This window comes from Mercenaria mercenaria, chromosome 1 (genome assembly GCF_021730395.1).
Source record: "Mercenaria mercenaria strain notata chromosome 1, MADL_Memer_1, whole genome shotgun sequence".
Lineage (NCBI taxonomy): Eukaryota > Metazoa > Mollusca > Bivalvia > Venerida > Veneridae > Mercenaria > Mercenaria mercenaria.
The window spans coordinates 64,052,491-64,071,272 of record NC_069361.1 but is presented as its reverse complement, the minus strand read 5'-3'; the positions used below and the strand labels follow the sequence as shown (position 1 = coordinate 64,071,272).

General features: G+C 35.3%; 1 protein-coding gene across 2 annotated transcripts in view; it reads left to right on the top strand.

Annotated features, from left to right (window-relative positions):
• The first annotated feature begins 3,087 nt into the window (after positions 1–3,087).
• Positions 3,088–18,782, top strand: part of LOC128558952 (fermitin family homolog 2-like) — a 62,948-nt gene continuing 47,253 nt past the window's right edge. For both annotated transcript variants that reach the window (XM_053549437.1, XM_053549431.1), the window contains exons 1-2: positions 3,088–3,239; positions 3,677–3,940. In XM_053549437.1, coding sequence (XP_053405412.1) covers positions 3,796–3,940 — 145 coding nt within the window. In that variant the 5' untranslated portion in view covers positions 3,088–3,239; positions 3,677–3,795. The remainder of the gene's footprint in view (positions 3,240–3,676; positions 3,941–18,782) is intronic.

Here is an 18,782-nt window from a genome sequence, read left to right as displayed (position 1 = left end):
TACCCTCAATAAAATCTTGGACGAGTTTGATATTGGGTCATCTGGGTGAATTTAGGTCACCAGGTCAAATCAAAGGAAAAGCTTGTTAACACTGTAGAGGTCACATTTAAGACTATATCTTCATGAAACTTGGTCAGAATGTTAATCTTGATGATCTCAAGGTCCAGTTTGAATCTGGGTCATGTAGGGTCAAAAACTAGGTCACTAGGTCAAATCAAAGGAAAAGCTGGTTAACAGTCTAGAGGCCACATTTATGACCGTATCTTAACGAAACTTGGTCAGAATGTTAATCTTGATGATCTATAGGTCAAGTTTAAATCTCAGTCAGGTGGGATCAAAAACTAAGTCATTAGGTCAAATCAAAGGAAAAGCTTGTTAACACTCTAGAGGCCACATTTATGACTGTATCTTCATGAAACTTAATCAGAATGTTAATCTTGATAATCTTTAGGTCAGGTTTGAATCCGGGTCATCCGGGGTCAAAAACTAGGTCACCGGGTCAAATCAAAGGAAAAGCTAGTTTACACTTTAGAGGTTACATTTATGACCATATCTTAATGAAACTTGGTCAGAATGTTGACCTTGATGATCTTTAGGTCAACAGGTCAGGTGAGCGACACAGGGCCTTCATGGCCCTCTTGTTTGTGTTTTGAGTTACACTGACAAAATTTAGGTCGTTGGGTCAGGGATGAAGACCCCAAGTGCTCCTTTGGGCGTTGTTTCAGGCATGGGCCCAGATAGAACCAATGACCTTGGTAAGCTAGCTGGATGGCTGCCTCTGTCAGATGATAGAATTGACAACAGTGAAAGGGCAGATAATTCAAATCAGCTAGTACTTTAAAGGTAGTCAATCATATTTAAGCAACATTTTATGGCATTTTTCAATTTTCATATATTCTATAGGATCAAAAAGATAAACTTTTATTGTCTTCCTTAGATATGAATTATCTAACAAGAGCACTGCTGTGCTGTAACCAATGTGCCTATCAAGTTTGAGAATCATAGGTCAAATCATTCTGTAGTAACTGAACGGAAACTAAATTGTAAACGGACAGATGAACAACCAGCAGCATCACATACTATATCTATCTGATTACTTGGCATGACAGTGACCTTGACCTTTGGCTAAGAAACTTCAAATTCAAGGGGGGTCCATGGTGAAATCTCTTTATTACTGTGATCTTAACCTTTGACCCACTGACCTCTTAGTCATTAGGGGTCATTCACTGCCTGTGAGCAATAGGCCTGCTAAGTTTGAAGGTCATAGGTCAACACATTCTCAAAATACTGAGCAAAAACGTTTTTTGTACAAACAGTGTGACCTTGACCTTTGACCCACTGACCTCAAAATCAATAGGGGCTGTTCACTGTACTCTGGTAATATGCTTGCTTAAAGTAAGAGTCATAGGTCAAATCGTTCTGATTTTTGTACTAACAGTCACTGTGACCTTGACCTTTGACCTATGACCACAACTTAATAGGGTCATCTGCTTGCAGGATTGTAGGTGAAGGGGTTTCCAAGGTATTGAATGGAAACGGCTTTAGTACGAACAACAGCCTCAATCACTGACCTCATAATCAATAGAGCTCATCCTCTGCCCATGAAAAGTGTGCCTGCCAAGTTTGAGGATCATAGGTCAACCAACTCTAAAGATATTGAGCAGAAACTGTTTCTGTAGTAACAGTCACTGTTGCATTGACCTTTGACACAAACATCATAATTAATAGACACATACATGTGTTTTTATTTTGACCACATGATATAACATAGGCTAATAGTTTCTTTAAATCTAAGCTAGTATACATTGTAGGATGCAAATTATGATTTCCAACAAAACTCCCATTATGAAAAACTTGCTTTAAAAATTTGGTCCATTTGTTTTTCAAATTGGTCCAACAAAAATTCAAGCATATAACCCTGCCTATAAAATCTAATTCAAATATTGGTACACATTGTTTAAGTATCCATATACCGGTAGTTGAAATATCCATGCAGCAGCAATATCCCTATAGCAATATCCCTTATAATAGTTGAAATGTCCCTACATCTATTTAATGGGAATCTTAGGTGCATGGATAGACTTACAAAGTCTGTTGAGATCAAGTTATCTGTAATAAAGTTTATTCTTTCTTCATACTGACACTAATATTTCCTAAGAAAACCATTTTCTCTCTAGACTCATCTCAACAGTCGTTAGAGTCAGGGGTTAGAGATATTGTGATTTTTTTCAGAAAGTACTATCAAAGAGGATTGATTTCATGGCCAAGTGCTTTACATTTAATGGCTCTAACGACTGGTGCCAGTCTAGTGCATGGACAGAAAAGCCTATTTAATTCAAAAGAATTACACAGCTTTTTAAATACTTTCGCCTAGAACAAATGTTACTACAAGATTCTATATAATGCAATAAAGCATCAATTTCGATTGGGATTAGATTCTAAAGTCTAAAAAAAATGTTGTTCACAGGTGGTTGCTCAAAAGAAGAATCTATATAATGGAGAAAGAAAATAATTATGTATCCTTATGGAGAGATGTTTGCTTTCTTAAAATTAACACAGGTTATACTGTAAATGCCATTCTTATTATGAAAATACATTTTGATGACACATCTGTACCAAAACCTAGTATATATAGCTATCAGGTCTGTTAGTCTGGCCAGAACCTAATTTAGTCAAAGAACTTTTTATCTAGATAAATAAAATAAATGTTAAAATATTATTTGAAGACGGCAGTAAAATTTTTGGATGATACTGGAATCTTTAAAGCTTCATGATTTCAGTATTTACAAGAGTATTTACTGTTTATATATATATATATATATTATGGGCTATTGTGGTATCTTTTGGTCTAACTGTGCTTTTGATATAATTAAATCAATTGAATCTCTGTATTAAAGTAGATTCTAATTGATATATTATAATACTATTTAATATTAAAGGTTCTGGTGCCTGGGAAATTTATTAACATTGACTGTATCCAAATAAACCACAATGTATGCATAGTGAATATACAACTTTTATGAAATTCATTCATATCCCATACAATAGCATTTTTGAGAACGTCCCTCCTCGCTATTGGCCAATCAAAAAACGCGTTACACTACAGTTCTAGATAGTAGTGATGTGCTGCCAAATAGGGACATCGGGGATTGTTGATTTTTGAGTCACTTTGTGAAAGTCAAACTTTCAAAGATTGTTTATTTACATTCGTTGACAATTGCCAGATCGTGAAGGATAAGGTTTGTTAAATGATTTTTCCTTATAGGTATAGATAGGTAATCAGTGGAAATTAAAACATCTGGTTGTATATTTATCGGAAGTAAAACACAGTGTAAATTGAGTTCAAGTTCTCTAACTTTGGATGACCCAGATTCGGATGTAAAATTGGAGTAAATATTCAGCTGGCCTGTACGACCGAACAGAATATGTTATGCAATCTTACAGTCTGAATAAACACAACAGTTGATGGAGAGATTCATATTACATATTTAATTAAGTTATTGATTTCTTGCCACATCATCTGAAAATTTCCTGTCAGGTTACTTCTTATTTATTCATTAAATGTTTGATGAAATGTTTGCTGGTTTCTGATATAGTATATTATTTAAATTGTCATAGACTAGAGTAATTAGATTTTAATGCTCAGTCTCAACCAACTAAATGCTTTTCTTTTCAGATTTTAAAAATGGAATTACCAGAGTATTCACCAACATAGTTTCTTGGAATTAAATTTTTATTTGATATGCGTTTTGGAATTATTTGTGAAGTTCATATTGCATGTAATAACTGTAAATAATGGCATATTTGGGTGGAGCTGATCGAGTTGATGGCTCATGGGAGCTGAATATTCTCGTCACAGATCTTCAGGTTGAGAGGACTCTGCGCGTCAATGGAGATTTACACATTGGTGGTGTTATGGTTAAACTGGTTGATGCGCTAGGTAGGTATAATTGAAATTACCTATATTTTCCCTTTAAATAGCCAGGAATCTCAGGATTAGAACCTATAAACTTAAGTTCTGGTATGCTTCTGAGGACTTGTTGTAATTCCACATCAAAACATTGATAATTCTTTAGTATAACTTTGATGGAGCCTAAAATGCATCAGTTTGCTTTGTTTATGAATGACATACATAAAATTTACAATTCCTCGAGGTAAATCTTATGAGGGCATCTCTCCGAGAGTTGTCTAGGTTCTCAAAAGGGGTTTGGCATTAATGGAAGATATATGATTGATATCAATGTTTCAGAATAATCTATATATATAGGCCACTGAAATATATGATCACTATAAAGTTTACATAGTAAGGCCATTAAGGGTCGTTAACCGTTTTTACTTTGCATGAATTCAGTATAATGTTTACTCACATAAACAAATTAATCGCAGTAAGACACCCTCCAAATCTCATGAATTTTATTGATATTTTAAAGCTGGACGCAAAAGTTTCAATTGTAGTTTAATACTGCCACAGTTAGTTAAAAACAAGGCGGGTCAGGTCATCTGCTATTCTTTACAAGATAAACAGATTGTGACAAGATTTGTTGTCATAGATCATATGATCTAGTTTACCACATAAAGGATAATTTATTAATTACTTTGATACGATACTATCCCTTCTTGCCTGAGGCATGTGGTCATTGATATTAAGGTGAACATATGAAACGTGATCAGTGAAAACATAGTTCAAGATATATTCAATTTTTGTCAGGCCTGGCTTGCTTTAGGCTTTTATGAGTGACCGCCATAAACTTGATTTGTCATATAAACAATGAGAGTAATCTATCATAGGTTTGTGTACATGCTATCTGTCATTTTAATGCACCTTATCGCATAATATTTGCTTGAAATCCTAAAATTTTTGTTGACTTTCAAGATAAGATTAAAGTGCATTTACCTTTACCACCAGGGAGAGTGAATTATTTGAACATCAAGATGTACATTTTTTTAACTTCCACTTGTGTGCTTTTAAATATTTAAAGCTTTTTGTTTGTCAGGTTTATTTAAAAATAAACTGTACAAAGCATATTTTGAGATGAAATTTCAGAGATACAGTTTCACATTTATGTTTGGAATGTGAATTAAATGTTGAAATTTAAGCGTAAAATGTATACGATAATCAACCATGTAGAACCTATTTACATGTGCTATGAATACACCTACAGATAAATATTAATGCGCCTTTGTTGAAGGAAGAAGGTAATTAAAATATGTGTAAAGTAAGCTCAGCTAGGGGGTGGTTATGATTTGGTCTAGCCTCTAAATATGATAAACAGTTTAAGTGTTAAAATTAGTGCAGAAATATGAATCAGTGCTTTTGGCAGTGTTTGATGCCCTCATTAACACTGATATAAACCACAGAAGTTCTTCAGATATATACTTAACAAAAAAATTGTTGTGGCAATTTGATCAGTTTTGGGAGAAGTGTTGTAAAAATAATTTGTAAAGAGTGGTTGATATAGTTTCCCAATTTGGTATGTTTTGCCAATATTAGTACATTGTCATAAACAAATATTTACTAAACATGCCAGTATTTACTACATGCTTGTTAAAACTGGATGCAATCCATTCCAATCTGTGTAATTTCTAGCTGTTCCTGGTCTGAAGAGTAAGGTACTTCAATAAAACAAATAGCTATGTTATATAATTGCGTACCTTAAATTCTAGTTGACAGAAAAGTAGGGCTGCCCTATATAGCCTATTATAGGCAAATGACTGATAACAAGATGACATTATTTAGTATGTTCAGTTGAATTTGCAATATGTTTGTTCTTTAATAATGGTTTAGATCGTCCTGACAGTCGGGGATTCAAAAAAAAGCTAATGTATCCCTATTTGATATCACACCCTTCTGTTCATTACGAGTCCATTCACTAACTGTGACTTTTAAAAGTCATGATTGTTGACAACATTAGCTGGTTTGTATGTTATCTGACACCCATGATCAGTGTACTCCGATTTTTGGGTCAATTGACCTAACCATGTGGAACTTGACAAGCTTTCTTCTGTAAATATTTTTGGTAAATTTTCTTTTGTTGGAGGAAATTTAATATGATTGGGTTTGATTGACAGATATGAGGTTAAACGATCTGAATAGAAGCCTTCAAATGTATCTTAATGAGAAATACGTTTCCCCTATTTGTAGTTGCTCTTGTGGCTTGTCGTACCAAGTTCTGGTTTGGTTTTTAGTACTAATATTAAGTAAGGAAATGACGGCCAAATGTCATCATTATAATTATGATTATCTGAAAATATGTATTCTTTGATCATGTATATTACAACAACAGAATGATACCCTTGTGGATACTGAAGACATATTTTGTGGTTTTTGACATTTTTTCACTGACATAAATGAGATGATTCATAGTGGTACAGAGAAGCTGAATTTGTTGTTTCAGTTTTGCTACAAATTTAACTGTTTAGGTGTCTTTGTTGTTTGTTTATTGTAAAAATATAGGCGTGTTTTGCCCTTAGGATATTGTAAATCTGCCAAGTGCAAAATATTTAAGTCTGTAAATTTATGGCATTTAAAGTCACTTTAGTCATGAATTCCCGAAAGTACCGTACTTTGCTTTGCCTGATATTTGCTTTCTAAGTATGACAAGAACCTATGTTGTGGTCCAGGGTATAAAATTATTTACTTCATGATCTGTTGATACTGTTTTGCTTGAATAGAAATTTATTGTTATTTGAAATTGACTGCATCTATGGAAAATATTGACTAAAACACAAAAGCAGAAACCATTTCCTGTTTTCCCCGTTTGCTGTATGTACTGATTGTATGTATTTTGATGCACTGTAGTACATCTCGTATTGATATAGAACATCTGGTCGGCGGCCACAGTTGTCTTGTCTCACAGACAGTCGATTAGTCAGAGCTGCATTGTACAATTGCATAGAGTAGTTGTCTCTTTTGCAGTTACATTAAAGTTGGGTTCCTGATCATACCTGATTGATCAGTCTTTAATAGTCTTTGTAGACAGCAGCATGAGTAATCAATTGATTCCTGTCTCTGCATCTCAGTACTACTCAGTACAGTCAGTGTTCATGTAGGACAAAAGGCATGTTTAAATATATTAACTTAAGACTTAAAGCTCCCCCACCCATTGAAGAATGTAAGCTAACCATTTTTGAGTGCAGTGTGCCTATACACATGTATGCTTTTACTTTTCCTTGCCAGTTACATGTAACCTGCATGTATTGATGTAGGAAGAACTTCTTGGTACTGCCAGACATCAGTTTTGGATTGTTTTGGCTGCTGTTAGAAATGAGTGTTGCTTATTTAAGGTATAAAGTCACACGGACACAATTCATACCAGTCAGGAGTCAAAACATTGCATCTTAAATGTAGTTCTTCCTCCACCTGTTTCATGTGCATACCTGTCAAGATACACGCATTGCGCGTGTGTCACACGCATTTCGGCCCTAGTTCACGCTCACATGCCTACTATTCAAGGTCACACGCATTTTAAAGAAATAAAGCAATCAATTATTTTTTCGTAGAAAATTATTGAATCAAACATGCGAGGAGACGTTGACACGGTGTTTTCAAACCGTATAATACAGCTTTTACATTCACCGGTGCAACGTACTATTTCTACCGCATGAATAAACGTCACAAAAAGTAAACATGGAGGGAGACTATTCAAAACCAGATCTATTTTGTGTTAAAAATCTAAATTTTCCATGTGAGGCTGTTTCAGGCTTTTAGGGATTATCGCCCTCAAGACCCCCACGAGGGACAACCTTCCCTTCGAACCCCAATCACACTCGTGGCCTTTGTGGAGCCTTGACAGCTATGCATGTGAGGAAGTTGTTTACTAGGAACAATTCAAGTAGACTGGAAGATTGACCGATGGCAGCAACATGTTATATTTATACTAAAGAGTATATCGAATTCATCCTATCAAAACAAAGAAGTAGAAAACTTATTCTAAACAGGCTGAAAAGTTTACTATAATGGAGCTTTCAGATATATTTTTTCATATGAATATCCCAAATGCTTATATAATGTGTTAAAGTCAAATGTCAGGGTTTATCTACAATCTTAATGGGACCAATAAAGTAAAACTACCAGAAAGCTTCCTGTCAAATCAAGCAAAATTGCAAGGGATGAATGCAATCATTTTCCTCACTGATCTCCTCTAGCTAGTCATTTCATACATGTAGGTTACTAGGTAGTAATTTATTGACAAATTTTTATGTTAGGTCAAAGTTCCGGTAATTATTAACCGGTTAAAATGGTCATTAATGTGGCCAACATTTCATTTGACCTTAATTCCCCAGCATGATGGCAGTAAGAATATGCTGAAGTTCATTATTGATGCAGCTTGAATTTTATCAATATTAACAGAGGATTATTTGGTCACCAAAGTGGTCTTCTGATGATGTTGATAGGCTATGAAAGAGGGAGTAGAGTCGGAGCAGAGCAGGACAGATGAACAATGAAAAACTGCATTATTCTGGCTAGCAGTCATTATCCTAGGCCATTGTAATATGGCTGTCAATTGAACTAAGATTGTTAAACTTAAGTGATGGACATTTGTCAATTGGTGGATGGTCATTTCCTTTTATCTTGTATAGATCTGTTGAAAGCTTGGTTAAACTAGTGATTACTGCAGCACCTGTTAAAGTACTCCAGGTTCATAGGGTGACTGTCCATAATCATAGGGCTAATTAAAGTCTGAAATTCTGTATATGGGTCGAGCATGCTGTGCAATAAGTGGTGTATAGGGGGTATAGTATACCTAATTTTGAAATGGCACTAGGGAGTTATATAAATGGAGTGTGTCTAGCCCAGTCATACAAATGGCCATTAGTTATATAATTATGATGACATTATGTTTTTACATACTGCTGGCTTTATAGGGATGCCTGTAAGGGGTTTAATTTCTTGCAATAATGCATCAGTATTCTACAATTTTCTCTGATTGTGTAAAATTGTTTGGTTAATATACAAATATTATTTTTATGAGTTTCCTACCATACAGGAAAACCACATGTTTATACTCTAGAGAGTGTATTTGTACTGTACATGTATGCATGAAAAATGCTGAAGAGTATACATGTATCCCAGTATGGGGTCAGATGGAAGTTAAACAGTTTCAGAAACCTGCTCATTACCTGCAGGAAGATCAAAGAGATCCAGATAAGCTAGCTGAAAATACATTTATACATGTTGTATGTTTGATCAAACTAGTTTGAAATGACTGATTCTAAGTTTTATTGCAGGATGCAACACAGGTTTACAGGGATTGCAGGAAAATGTAACAACTCTACATTTTTACCAGTTTTCTGTGGAATCATCATTATTTTTGAGATGAACTGCCTATTTTTGGTGGATGTCTGCCATGGTAGAGTGTGGCAAGTTTGAACTGCCTGTCTGATGCATGTTACTCAAGACAAAGCTTTGTAAAATGGAACATATTCTTCATGATAAATGTTTATTGAGCTCAGACTGCCCCTACAATGGCCTATTTGATCAATGGTCTTCAGCTCAAATTTATGTTCTGAATGACAGAGGGGCAGCCTGCTAAGCTCAATAGGAAGAGCGCATATCTACAGATCTCGGGGGTCTTGAGTATATCCCCAAGCGGTTTGTATGTTCTCCATGACGATTTAATGAAAGACTGTGTTTGAAATCATTTGTCCTGTTGAGAAGTTGGCAGTTACTTGTGGTGAACAGGTTTGTACTGGTACAGAATCCAGGAACACTGGATAACATACTACATAACAGTTTTCGACAGTTCTAACTGTTGAAAAATGGTGTTATTTTTTGTGTTTAACCCAAATTCTAACACGATCCGCAGCAATTGCTATATAAACATATAGCGAAATCGCCTATACATGAATCTACGATAAAATATGGGTGGCTGTTACATTTCACCCCGCTATGATTGTGAGAGATTCAACTTCAGTTCCATTACATACAAATTATTTCAGGGCAAAACGGTTGAAAACAGCATTTCAAAAACATATGATAAAAAGTCATACTGACCTATGTGTAGGACCGTAAAACACGTTTTGATCCCTACGAGCGAATTCAATTAGCTTAATTATGATTCAGCGGTGACGTCATAAATGTATGACATGAAGTATGACGTCATAATGATGTGACGTCATATAAAGTTAAGCTTGTAACTCGTAACACAGGGTCAACTCGCCTAATTTGATGATTCTCTTCATAATTAGTTTGCGAGCTGTTAGATTACTAATTCATAAATACTTCTCAAAATTCTGGAAAAAAGAAACAAATATCTATACGTTCCATTGGCTATGCAACATTTTTTTACCATAGGGGGTAAATTGTAACAGCATATGACCCGAGTGACGTATTACGCTGAAAATGTAGTACTGTAAAATGCGAATTATTTGTGTTGTTAGAATAGTTAAATCACTCGTGCTACGCACTCGTGATTTAATTTTTACGCATCCAAACTCCTGCCCATATTTTATTATTAACTGATAAAATATAGGAACAGATTTATTATTTCTTAAACAAACAATAATAGAGGGTTATAAGCTTGAAATAGCATGTTTGTTGAATGTTCTCGAATACCATCTCCCACTACAAACAATCAGTCCACTGAGTCTGTGATGTCTGGTGCATTTAATTTCCTCGGTGGGTATAAAAAACTTCCTTATTTAATTACTTTAAATGGCCGATTAATCTTACTCTTGAAAAAACACTTGGGGTTTCTCAGTTACATATGAATTATGCAGAGTTTATGACATTAGTGACATAAAGTGATGGCATATTATGAATATTTTATCAGGAAGTTGAAATTAATGACCGCTAAATTGAAACGAAGGGTGTAATTACAATGTTTACACGGAATGACATCCCTGCCAGTTAGGATATTGGACACCAGTGTTGTTTAGTTCGTTTGTTTCTCTTTTTTGGCGAAAGTTTTTTGTTTGTTTTTATTTGCATTGGCTTTTTCCATTTTTAGCTCACCAGTCACAAAGTGACAAGGTGAGCTGTTGTGATCACGTGGCATCCGTCCGTAAACTTTTGCTTGTGACCACTCTAGAGGTCACATTTTTCATGGGATCTTTATGAAAGTTGGTCAGAACGTTCATCTTGATGATATCTAGGTCAAGTTCGAAACTGGGTTATCTCCGGTCCAACACTTTGTCAGTAGGTCTAAAAATAGAAAAACCTTGTGACCTCCCTAGAGGCCATATTTTTTAATGGATCTTCATGAAAATTGGTCAGAATGTTAACCTTGATGATATCTAGGTCAAGTTTGAAACTGGGTCATGTGCGGTCCAAAACTAGGTCAGTAGGTCAAATAGAAAGTCCTTGTGACTTCCCTAGAGGCCATATTTTTCAATGGATCTTCATGAAAATTGATTAGAATGTTCACCTTGATGATATCTATGTCAAGCTTGAAAGTGGGTCACATGCGATCAAAAACTAGGTCAGTAGATCTAAAAATAGAAAAACCTTGTGACCTGTCTAGAGGCCATATTTTTCAATGGATCTTCATGAAAATTGGTCTGAATATTCACCTTGATGATATCTAGTCAAGTTCGAAAGTGGGTCACGTGCGGTCAAAAACTAGGTCAGTAGGTCTAAAAATAGAAAAACTTTGTGACCTCTCTACAGGCCATACTTTTCATGAGATCTTCATTAAAATTGGTGAGAATATTCATCTTGATGATATCTAGGTCGGTTTCAAAACTGGGTCACGTGCGTCAAAAACTAGGTCATTAGGTCAAATAAAAGAAAAACCTTGTGACCCTTCTAGAGGCCATACTTTTCACGAGATCTTCATGAAAATTGGTGAGAATGTTCACCTTGATGATATCTAGGTCAAGTTTGAAACTGGGTCACGTGCCTTCAAAAACTAGGTCATTAGGTCAAATAATAGAAAAACGTTGTGACCTCTCTAGAGGTCATATTTTTCAATGGATCTTCATGAAAATTGGTCAGAATTTTTATCTCGATGATATCTAGGTCAAGTTCAAAACTGGGTCACATGAGCTCAAAAACTAGGTCACTATGTCAAATAATAGAAAAAACAACGTCATACTCAGTTCAAAACTGGGTCATGTGGGGACAGGTGAGCGATTCAGGACCATCATGGTCCTCTTGTAGTTAGTGGAGTACAGGAACATCCATGACTGTATGATGTTTTGTACATGTACATTGTATATAGAAATAAAAATGTGTCAACACTATAAACAAATGCCCAAATACATTTCTTGTTCCCTAGCTGTCTCTGTAGGTTTTGGAGTCCAAACACAATTCTTGGTCCCTTGCTGTCTCTTAGTTTTTGGAGTCCAAACACATTTCTTGGTCCCTTGCTGTCTATGTAGTTTTTGGAGTCCAAACACATTTCTTGGTCCCTTTCTTGGAGTCCAAACACATTTCTTTGTCCCTGACTGTCTATGTATTTCTTGGAGTCCAAACACATTTCTTGGTCCCTTGCTGTCTATGTAGTTTTTGGAGTCCAAACACATTTCTTGGTCCCTTTCTTGGAGTCCAAACACATTTCTTTGTCCCTGACTGTCTATGTATTTCTTGGAGTCCAAACACATTTCTTGGTCCCTGGCTGTCTGTATAGTTCTTGGAGTCCAAATACATTTCTTGGTCCCTGGCTGTCTATGTAGTTCTTGGAATCCAAACACATTTCTTGGTCCCTGGCTGTCTATGTAGTTTAGTTAATTTGGCAATGGATTGTGTGCCACAGAGTTCACAAGCAAAAATTGCAGACACTTCTACCTCAGAATACTTCAATTAGACTGTGGTAAGAAGACATAAACATGTTTTGAAGTGTTCCAGAATACAATTTACATGTACAAAATGATCAGGTTCTTTCATAAAAAGTTGTTAAGATGGAATGTTTGACTAAAGCTTTTTGCTGATATTGATCAATGTTATTGCCATTATCCAATCAAGATTTGTAGCTTATAATCTGGAACCAAACAGTTTGATCAAACAATTTCCCAGCTCTGTAAATATTAAGTTAATAACAATAATGATGTTGGATCAATAGCAGAATTCGTCAGCAGCTCTCATGGTGTCAATTCCAGCCTGGATCTGGGACAGTAATGCCACAGCCAGGAATTTGTCAGCAGCTCTTGTGGTGTCAATTCCAGCCTGGATCTGGGACAGTAATGCCATAGGCAGTTACAAAATTAATGGTATTGCAACAGGTTTTACAATTGTTTCAAGTTGACCACAAATAGCTTGCATGTTAGATGTTTGAAATTCACATAAGAATTGTTAAGTAGGTCGACAGTTGTAGCAAGAGAAGTGGGAGTGCTGACTTATTGAATTGTTTCGACACTGTCTAAAGTTCAGCCCCACTGGTCAGTGTTTATGCTTTCAGTCTTATGGCTCTTGAAAAACTACAGGAACCAAATAATTTATAGATTTCATTGTCTGATTTGTTCTGAAAGGGAGGGCCATCAGTTTCTTAAACAGCAGCTATAATGCATGGTCGGATAGTCTGTGTAGGCCTACTTGAAACTGTAGAATTTCTTAAACTGAAACACTTTCATTAATGACCATCATATTTGAACACATATGTTTTATGTCTATCTCTGTTTATAAGTTCCGATTTTAATGAACCTTTCTAGGGGCACTGTCTGTCCCCTGGATTGCTCTTATAAACACTCTGAGAGACTTAGACAGCGTGTTTTGCTCTTGCCAGACTGATTTGAAGCTAACCTTAAATCGTTTGGTGTGTTAGCCTGACCTGAATAGAAAACTGCATGTCTGAAATGTTTTGATAAATAATTCCAAAGGTAATCTTCCTAAATATTTTAATCTGAAAAGCTTATGGACACTTGATACGACCTATCCACTTACTGTACCTATCTAGTGTCCTTCTGAAGGGATTATGACACTTTCCAGAATGCAACTTTATAATAACGGGTGCCATCTTATATAATGTGTTAGGAGATTTAGACACATTTTCAAATGTGTTTTCTTATATTCTGAAGATTTGGTGTTAACAATTAATTTGTTATTATGTCCTACTGGTTTGATGCCATTACGTTGTTAATAAAAAATTTAAGCAAATATTTTAACAGTGTAAAGTGAGACCGGTATAATTAGTACATTGGAAATAGATACCCTGGCACCTTTCTCTGTGCCAAATGTTTAGCCCTATTTTGGTTGGGTGCAATTTAAGTAATATACATCTGGGCAAAATGCTTTGCCTGAAACATGAAGTAGGAAAAGTTGATTCTGAGAGTGAACCACAGTTCATTCCAGGACGAAGACATTTGATTGACATTAGGTATTCAGTACAGAATTAATTAGTTCCTGTTACAACAGTCTACTAAAGCTGCAGTGGAGAAAACTAAGAAATAACCACTGGCAGGTTGAGATTTCAGATGTAGACTTGAACATATTTTCAGTATAGTAAAATTTAAAACATTGCAATATTAACCAAATGTTGATGCATGTGTACATAAAACAGTTGCTCAAACTAATGCTACTGTTCAAAACATTGAAAAGTCTTGAATTATAATTCACTTAGTTTGTAGGACAATTTAAGTTGCAGGCACTAATTATTCTTGACTATGCTTCCATTTCACAAAATCCATGTTTGTGTATAGCTCAATTTTCCTCAGAATTTAAAACTGCCCTCCCAGATTAGATCAGTAGGGATAGTTAAAAAAATTTTTTTTGTTCATTTTGCATCCCTTAGTATGCTGAAGATATTTGTTCTCTACCAGTGACTCATGTGGGGAAGTTGTGAGATATTTATGAGGAACTAACTAGGGATTCAGGAACACCTGTTACTCATTATTATGTAGCTGAAACAGTATGGAAAATGGTATTAAACACCTGCGGTATGGCCCTCAGGGAGGGGGAGGGAACAATTTAAATTACATATATATGTATGATATAAATATAACTTATACCGGTAAACTAAGTTGAACGTTTTATTCTGACCTATATATTTATTTTAAGCAAAGGGAAGAAGAGCCAAGTAAAATGTATTTGAATTCAGCACCACATGTGGTGGTAAATTGTCTTGCTTTTAATATATGACAGCAATACATAAATTACGATGACACTAGCAATTTATTTGTTCAAAATCTTTTTGAATGACCGCTTTAAACTATGGAGGGTTAAAAGGAAAAAATTGTTAAACAGAATAATGCTGTACATGCTGATAACGCCAATTATTTTCATTAATTTGTAAATGCTTCCCAATCAGATAAAATAAAATTGTTTAATTTTCCTTAGACCAGATTTGTCCTTTGGTCGTTTTGTCAGGTCAGTAATATCATTTGATTGTACCCTGCAATTGTTAAGAATTTAAATCTTGCTTTCAATTTCAGTAGTGTTTGACACAGGTTTAATTATTACCTACCGCAGAAGTAGGAAATTTTCGCGTTTTTAATTGACTAGTGTCACGTATCAAATGTTAACATTGACATTACAAAACGCTACATCTTGACATTTATAAACATTGAAGAAATAAAGGGCATGATCTACTGAAAAAAATGTAGGAGACATTTTTGTCTTCTTGCAAAAAGAAATTTTGAAGCTTTGGTAGACAGATAAAAGCATTTGATTTAGGTTTGCATGAATTTTTTGTTTGTTGTCGGATTACTAGGATTAGCGTTCAAGGCAACTGCAGTTTCAGATGCAGGATTGATGTTGATATTTTGATAGTAACTATTACACTTTGATAATACTGAAAATTACCTAAAATTTCTAGGAAGTTTTTTGTTTGACATTTTCTATAAACACTTTTTCCTTTGAAGTCCATTTTCATCAGTCACACACCAGTGAGCATTCAAAAAGGTCTTGTTTGCAAAGGAAGTGCTGTGCTCTGTCAGATTTGACTTTAATAATGAAATAATGAACAATTGTGAACTCTTATGTAAATAGCTGATTTCCCGCCTAGATTGTTCCCTAAAGACGCTGATTTTCCACCTAGACTGTGCCCTTAACACCCTGATTTTCTGCCTAGACTGACCTCAAAACATGCTGACCTTCTGCCAAGACTGTTCCCTAAACACACTGATCTTCTGCCTAGACTGTTCCCTAAACACACTGATCTTCTGCCTAGACTGTTCACTAAATACGCTGATCTTCCGCCTAGACTGTACCCTTAAACATGCTGATCTTCCGCCTAGGCTGTTCACTAAACACGCTATCTTCTGTGTAGACTGTTCCTTAAACACGCTGATCTTCTGAGTAGACTTGCCCTAAGTACGCTGATTTCCGCATAAACTGTACCCTTAAACACACTGATCTTCTGCCTAGGCTGTTCGTTAAACATGCTGATCTTCTGTGTAGACTATTTGCTAAACACACTGATCTTCTGTGTAGACTGTCCCCTAAGCATGCTATTTGCTGCGTAGACTGTGCCCTAAACACACTGTTCTTCCACCTTGGCTGTTCCCTAAACAGGCTAATATATCATTATAATGATCTAGAAATATACCAAGTAGAAACACCCTATTTTAGGAATGTCTAGTAATTTTGCTACTAATAGCATAACATACTAGATAGTTACTATATTTATAGATGGATAATTAGATATTTGCATGTTATTTAGATCACATTGTAAGACTATGTAAAGGTTGTATTCAATCTATCATCAATGTATATAGTTTACATGGTTAAGAACAGATATTTTAATCTTAACTAATACAAGAATACTCAGATATCATCAGAATGTGACAGAATCTGATATCATTTGAATGTCTTGTCACAAAGAGAATCCCTTTGATTTAGAGCGCCGTACATGAATTATTCATAAGTGTTACAAGATTGCAATATAATACCAACCTAACTGAATCTATCCATAAGATATTGATATATATATTTTATAATTTATTGGAGCATATCTCCACATTTATCGAATTTTGCATCGTATTAAGATTTTACATTAATCTGTCCGATACTTGGGTACTGAATAGGAATATTTCGAGCTAAGTTGCATCCATTGAATGAAGTATTATAAGGCAGGATGAATTTTGATTTACTTTCGATGAAAAATGAGTTTTTGATGTAGCAGACGCTAATTTTGCATTCAAGGTTCATGAAGACTTGATTACATGCATGATATTGAAGGCTTTTTACCATATTTGCTGAGTAAAATATTAAATTGCTTGATTTTGTTATTTTGATGACAACTGCGCACAAAATGCATTTATAGCAGTCTAGCAGATTTCTTAATTTTGATCTTTTTTGTAGAATTTTATGATTTACACACATCAGTTAGTTATCAAATTCCTTCAAAAGTTTCAAAACTGTTGATGTATGTTCTTTGTAATGACCTCACGGTGGACGTGATTTAAGTCAAAGTTAATATAATACTCTTAGGGCAACAGGCACTTTTCTATACTTGCCGGGCACTTCCCTCACAGTACTCATGGCCGTACCCCAATATTTTTTATAGACATTATACTGATTGACTGTGAGCAATATGTTGTACAAACTGTAGAAAATTGACACTAGATGACAGTCCAATGAGAAGATAAAGTTCCAGACAACCATTTATACCTATAAAGGCAGCGAGCATCCTGAAAAAAAAAGATTTTTTGAAAGTGTAGATATGGTTTCAGCTAACTCTAGTTTTTCTCAACTTTTTAGCTCAGCTATCACATAGTGACAGGGTGAGCTTTTGTGATCGCCCTTTGCCCGTCGTCCGTCCACAATTTCTTGTCTGCAGGATAGTGGTTTCATTTATGATTTTATTTTAACCAGATTTGCACACAACTTGTATCACCATAAGATCTTGGTTCCTTTCTTGAACTGGCCAGATTCCCATTATGGGTTCCAGAGTTATGGCCCCTGATAGGGCCAGAATTAGCTATTTTGACCTTGTCTGCACAATAGCAGCTTCATTTATGATTTGAATTTAATCAAACTTGCACAAAAACTTGTGTCACCGTAAGATCTTGGTTCCTTTCTTGAACTGGCCAGATCCCATAATGGGTTCCAGAGTTATGGCCCCTGAAAGGGCCAAAATTAGCTATTTTGACTTTGTCTGCACAATAGCAGCTTCATTTATGATTTGATTTTAACCGAACTTGCACACAACTTGTATCACCATAAGATCTCTATTCCTTTTTCTACGCCCTAAGAGACGTATTATGTTATGGCCTCAGTGTCCGTCTGTCTGTTGGTTAGCAATTTCCCTTCCGCTCTGTAACTCTTGAACCCCTTGAAGGATTTCAAAGAAACCTGACACAAATGTTCACCTCATTGAAACGATGTGCAGAGCGCATGTTTTGGATGGCTCACTTCAAGGTCAAGGTCACACATAGGGGTCAAAGGTCATATGACTTTGTTTTGTGTGTATATTGCTCTGCATTTGCATTGCATTGCCATTTGCATTGCATTGCAGTGCTCTTGTTTTTATTTGGCAGATCCTTCTTTTGTTCACTTACAATAATTATTTTTAATTACTTCCCTTTTATGTTACTATAAATAGCTTATTTAGTAACTTTTTTATTATTGGCCTTAGGGAAAAACCGAGACCACTTTCCTGTGGTACAACATGGATGGTACCTCCAGTTTATAGGTGTATTTTGACATATCTGTACCTTTAAGAAAATTTCAACTATATTTCCTCATGATTCTTTTGATTGATCTTGATTATGATTTTTTGACCTTCTTGTCCGTAAGTGCAATGATGACAGGTGAGCGATATAGGGCCATTATGGCCCTCTTGTTTTGTTTAGTTTTGTCAGAAATACCTTCATGAGGAAAAGTTTGGTTTCTTGTTTGAACAACACCCAACGAGGTGATCAAAACTTATTATTGTACTTTATACTTCAATTGGAAAGTTTGCCCA